Below are 5,749 nucleotides of genomic sequence, written 5' to 3'. Positions count from 1 at the left end.
CCCAAGTTGGACTCCAGCTCCCTTTTGTAGCGGGGAGGGACTCTCATCGAAGCTCTCCAAATCTTTTCTGAAGATTCAGAGAGCTTGGAATCAATTTGGTCTCCTGATTCGATTCAGATTTGGAGATTCAGCCGCTGAATCTCCTCCGAATCGAATCATCACCCGAAGCTTCGTACAGCCCTACTGAGCGCCCCCTAAAGTACTCTGTGGTAACTTCATGTCCACTTCCCCTTTGCATACTCAGCTCCCATGTTGATGCCATCTTGCATGTGCATTTCCAGAGCAGCGGGAGAAGGAACGGGATCACCGGCTGCAGGAGATGAAGAGCCAGCCCACGGCAGGGAGGGCAGGCCATGCCACTGAGACCACCACCAGGCAAAGCACCCAGTCAGCCGATGGCTCGGCCCACAGCACCGTCACCAAAACTGAGCGCCTCATCCAGTCCAGTAAGGCGCCCTTGATGGTGTCAGCAGAGAGCATTGCTGCTCAATACACAGCTGGCTCTGGTGCCCATGATGCACTGGCTCTTTCTCAGTGAAGGGACCTGCCTCTCTCTAGCTGCCATGCCATCTCTGATGCCTATTCCTCTGGGCATCTTGTAAAGCTGAGACTTTGCCCTTCAACTCTTTTTCTTCTCTGTCCTTTGTTGCCCTCCCACTCAGCCAGTGTTCAGACCTTCAGCAATGCCCTGGGTTCCTCTGGACCCAACCACTCTGAGAGCTGGCAGCAGCAGATCCCATGGCAGTTAATCAGCCAGTCTGGGCCAGCATACCTTGTTGTCCCACTTCTTGACCCCAGTTGGGCTTTGAAAGTACAAGCTCTCTGCTGTGCCTGTCTTCTTCTCCATGGCACCAGGATTACATGCTTGTGGGCTTGCCTCACTTACTGTTGGCAGTGGCTCTGTGTAATGAGGGGCCTGCATGAAGACTTAGGAAAGCACAGCCCAGAGGTAAGGACAGGCAAGTTCCTTGCCATAAGCCAGTGGGAGAGCCAATGAGGCCTCTGCTTAGAAGACAGGTCTAGCAGCTAGTTGTGTAGAGCTACCCTGCCGTTACCTGTCCTTTCTCCTGCTTCTCTACTGGCCAACATCAGCCACATGGGCTGGGTTTTCTTCCTGAACCAGCTCATTTCCCAGAGCTTGCACCCTGTGGTTCTGTCTGCTGCTAAGCCAAGAGGGGCCCATCCTAGAACAGTGCCACTCCTTTCTCCAGTCAGGGTTCCAGCCAGCTCCTGCCTCATTGTCCGTGACAGTCTGTACTCCGCTGCCTATTGCTGCTACCCATCACTGTCTCTGGGATCCAAATTCTCAGGGCTTTTTTTGTCACCTCTCCTCTCAGGAACAGAAGGAAATGTAAACCCCTCTATAGTTTCCCTCAGCTGGCCCCTCAGCCTGCCTGGATCTAGCTGGGTATTGCTCTTTGGTGCTGGAGCTGCTATAGCTACCTTCTGCCTTTCTGCTCTCTTTACTTAATGGCATCGGCCTCTTTTCTGCTCTCTCTGGGCTGCGGGGCTGAGATTCTTGCTGTCTGGATCTCTAGCCTTTTGACCTGGCCTCCCTGCCTCTCTCCTGCTGCCTTCTCCAGATTCTGCTATACATGTGGCCTGTCATTCCTCAATCCTCACAAAGACTAGGCTATACTGGTCTTGCCAAGAATTTTCCTGGTTTCAGTACTATGGCAGCAACTGTGGAGTTCCTCGCTGTGGCTCTCTGGGATCAATCACTTTTTATGTCCACCTTGTTCTGCCCCGGCTGACTTCCCTTGCCTTTTCTTCCCTTTGCAGATGATGGCAGCAAGACTTCTCGTATGACCACAGTAGAATCAAGCTATGTGAAGAGATCAGAGAGTAAGAACCCCTTGCCATGCTCCTGAGCTTCTTCCCCCCCCAGTGCTGGTAACTCTATCCCCTTGAGCCTCAGTACAAACTCCCACTGCCTGTAGACACTGTTTACCTCCCTGGGGGACAGATACTGCCCTTTGGTACTTCATCTGTGGGAACAACCACTCCCTGTTTGCTCTAGTCCTTTTTGCCTCTAGGCACAGCTGCTGTATGCTGGTGTTCAGCCCTTGGTAGGCATAGTTGCAGCTATTCTAGGTAGCTCATTCCTCTTCAGCTCCTGTGCTGGTGTCTGAGTTTTTCCTATTTGTTTCTACAGATGGGAGCACATTTCGCCAGACCAAATCCTCCTACAGCTCTTCCTCCAAGAAGGTGGGCAGGTGAGTGATGCCCTTCAACATGGTAGTGCTCTGCTGACTGGGCAGACCCCCCCAAGGAGAACACCCCACAGTCACCAGTACAGCCAACTCTGCACCAATTAGCAGGGAGAATGGAGATAGGCAGCTCAGCTTTGGCAACACAGCCCCATGTCCTTTAGGCCAGGTCTCCTTCAGTCAGCTCCAGGGGTAGCATAGGCTTCCATGCTGTGGTGTTGGAGTATCTTTGGCATCAGCAGCCTTCACTGCCATTGCAGTCCAGCACCTAATGCTCCTCATCCTTTCCTGTGCGTTTCCATTGGTCATCATAGTATGTCAACATTTGGGTTCCTGATGATGAGCTTATGTGTCTGGATCAGTGAGGTGCAGTGCCCTGGGGTAAAACCCCTCTGCCATCCCATTATACTGTGGCTTGTCTGTTGCTTAGGATGTTACAACCCACTCAGTAAAGCTTGTTCAGCTCCAGGCCATATCATCACCATCATGGGGTGCATGAGTAGGGAACATCTCAACTTCTCTACAGGCTTGAGGTCCCCAGACCTGCTGTTGAGAGGGGTTTTAGGACTTCCACCTGCAGCTCTGGGTGTTACTAAGCTTGCCCCTAGACTTGTGTTCCCTCACAGAGAGGCTGATCACACTGACTGTGCAAAGGTTTCTTACCTTTGGATGAGCCTATATTCATCTTTCTCCCTCAGCGTCTTTGACCGTGAGGATGAGACCACCTCACGGCAGGGCAGTTTAGCTGCACTGGAGAGGCGCCAGGCAGAGAAGAAGAAGGAGCTGATGAAGGCTCAGAGTCTTCCCAAGACATCAGCCACACAGGCGCGGAAGGCCATGATTGAGAAGCTGGAGAAGGAGAGTGGAGGGTGAGGGTGCTAGTATGATGGGCAGGGCTGGAGAAAATTGATGTTGTGATGCTCTAGTAACATTTACCTGTGTTTGCTTACTGCAGTGCCTCAAATCCAGCTGTCTCCCGTGTGGCTGTGCAGCGCACTTCCAGCTTTGGTGTCCCCAATGCCAGCAGCATCAAGCAGATGTTGCTGGACTGGTGCAGAGCAAAGACTCGGGGTTATGAGGTCAGTACTCTCTCTTCTGTCCTCTCATTGCTCCTATCTGGGCCTTGCTGCCTCTCACTGGATGTGTCTACACATGTATTAGTACCCTTTTCCTAATGTACATTAAATTTAGTAGCTCAAATGTGAGGTACTAAATAAATTTGCATTAGGCTGTGCTAATGCGCAGTAGCGTAAGCGCATGCTTTTTAGTTGATGCTTAATGCACAGTAGCCTATTTTACTGCACATTAGAGTAATTGAAGTTTTTTACTTGACATTTTACTGCACAGTAAAATAGGTTACTGCACATTAAAGCACATGTGTAGATGCGCCCACTGACCTTCATTCTGCCCCACAGCACGTAGACATCCAGAACTTCTCCTCTAGCTGGAGTGATGGCATGGCCTTCTGTGCCCTTGTCCACAACTTCTTCCCTGAGGCCTTTGACTACAGCGAGCTGACACCTCAGAACCGCCGCCACAACTTTGAGGTGGCTTTCTCCTCTGCAGAGTACGTATCCACCCCAAGCACCAGGTAACACAGATTACAGGAAAGGGCCTGGTGCCTCCCTGAGTGTGGGCAAGCAGCCTTCACACTCCACTGCCTCAGGAACATGTGCAGGACTTGCACAGGGGCAGGGTAGCACTAAGCACCCTCGGGTAAACCTCAGTTCTGGGTTGGCTTCTCTTTCCTGTAGCCCTGATGCTGGGACTGGCACAGGCCCTCAGCCTGGGGTACCTGTTGATGCAGGCCCCTCAGATGCTAACCCAGCCCTCTGCAGACATGCCTAGCCAAACTTCTTACCTCACAGCACAAGCCCTACAGCCCCATAATTCTGAAAATCCTTGCGTATCAGAGCCCCAAAGCCCAGGGTGGTCCTGGCAAGGGATCGAGTGCCTTCTGTGGCTCTCCTTCTCCATGTCTAACAGCTGCCTCCCTACCATGCCAGTGTGTGAGCACTGGCAGTGCCCAGCTTCCCTATCTAACTTCTGGGTGCATGGAGCCCCCTCCTCTGCCACAGTCCCCCTTCTAACTGCTTTAACACGAGCATAAACATGGGGAAGGCCAAGTCCTCTCCAGCAGTCTGAGCCAAGATTAGTGGGGTCGTAGGGAACCCCATTGCAGCTGGGGGGCTGTGGCACAATTGCAGCTTCCTGAGCTCCCCCTTTTTGCTTCTAGTTTTCTGGGGTGTTGAGAGAAGGGAGCGGGTCCTGCTGGAGGGCTGGGAGTCGGACCCTCTCTCCTTCCTTCTGTCTCTCCTTCCATTCATCCCTCCTTCCCTGCAGCACCAAACTGGTCGCACCCTCACTGAGCAGACAGGATAGTTTTTCTGGGGTGTCCACAGCTGGGGGAGGGGTCTCTGACCCCACACCTTAGCGTAGGAAGGCTGCCCTATTTGCCTGAGATGTTATTCTGGGTGCCCAATGTCAGTGCAGGCCTGGAAGTTGTGCTGATTCCCCTGGGCCCCAGCACTGTGTCTGATCTGCACAGGGTGGAGTGAGCAGGGTGTGCAGACTCGTCACAAGGAAGTGACCCACTGGGGCTGTGCACCTGGGATTTCTGCCTTCCTAGTCTTATGTCTTTTTGTCTTAACCGGGACTGGTGTGTGGACCATGAGAACAATCAATCCCTCCAGCCTGGAAGCCAGGTGGCCCTCTCCCATCCTCATCCTCCAGCCCTTGTGAGCTTCCTCTCCTGAGCTTCCTGCACCAACCGCCATGCCGCTGTGCGATTCCAAGCAGAGCCAGGCGAGGAGGGAGCAGGGTCTGGGCACCCCTCCCCTACCCCAAGCCCCTGTCTATATACATGGCTATATAGAGCAAGCCGCTCCGCTCTGGAATCTGCTCCTCAACCACTGGTTGGCGCCAGAGCACTTCACTCCCATCCTCTCTTCTTCCTTCATCTCCTGTCCTTCCTCACGCCTGTACCTCACGCTCCTGCACCTGTGACTGCCCCTCCCTCCCTCCCTCCTGCCATGCTTGTGTAGCCCCAACCCCTGTGAGTCTCACTGTACCAACGAATGGCCTGGCAGTGCAGTACCGCGGTGCCCGGTGCTGCCCCGCCCCTGCCTCTCACACCCTCCCAGAGCATGTGTAATGGATTGGGGCATTGGTCTGGCACTGGGGGAATGGGAAGTAGATTTATATATTTCTCTTGTTTTCTCTCCCTCTCTCCCCCCTCTCCAACTGGGCTGTGATCACTTGCTTCCCCACCTTCTCTCCCGTCCCCTCCCCCAGGAAGCACGCAGAGTGTCCGCAGTTGCTGGACGTGGAGGACATGGTCCGGATGCGCGAGCCGGATTGGAAGTGTGTGTACACATACATTCAGGAATTCTATCGCTGCCTGGTCCAGAAGGGGCTGGTAAAAACCAAAAAGTCGTAGCCTATTAACACCCCTGGGAGCGATGGTGAGAATCTTCCTGTCAAACTACTGCCCGCACACATGCACCCGCCTGCCCATTTGCAGCTTGACAGTGCTTTCA

General features: G+C 53.5%; 1 protein-coding gene across 8 annotated transcripts in view; it reads left to right on the top strand.

The window, feature by feature from the left end:
• The window catches only part of SMTN (smoothelin), a 94,058-nt gene that overhangs the window by 81,633 nt on the left and 6,676 nt on the right, over positions 1–5,749 (top strand). For 3 of the 8 annotated variants that reach the window (XM_025216618.1, XM_025216617.1, XM_025216624.1), the window contains 6 exons: positions 282–446; positions 1,783–1,845; positions 2,156–2,216; positions 2,909–3,079; positions 3,166–3,289; positions 3,626–3,777. In XM_025216618.1, the coding sequence (XP_025072403.1) occupies positions 282–446; positions 1,783–1,845; positions 2,156–2,216; positions 2,909–3,079; positions 3,166–3,289; positions 3,626–3,777 (736 nt within the window). Of the gene's footprint in view, positions 1–281; positions 447–1,782; positions 1,846–2,155; positions 2,217–2,908; positions 3,080–3,165; positions 3,290–3,625; positions 3,778–5,504; positions 5,747–5,749 lie in introns of all 8 variants that reach the window. The other 5 variants (XM_014525148.2, XM_025216620.1, XM_025216622.1 and 2 more) reach the window with 5 other exon arrangements.

This window comes from Alligator sinensis, unplaced genomic scaffold (assembly GCF_000455745.1).
Source record: "Alligator sinensis unplaced genomic scaffold, ASM45574v1 scaffold295_1, whole genome shotgun sequence".
NCBI classification, from domain to species: domain Eukaryota; kingdom Metazoa; phylum Chordata; order Crocodylia; family Alligatoridae; genus Alligator; species Alligator sinensis.
This window is presented reverse-complemented; position numbering and strand designations above follow the sequence as displayed.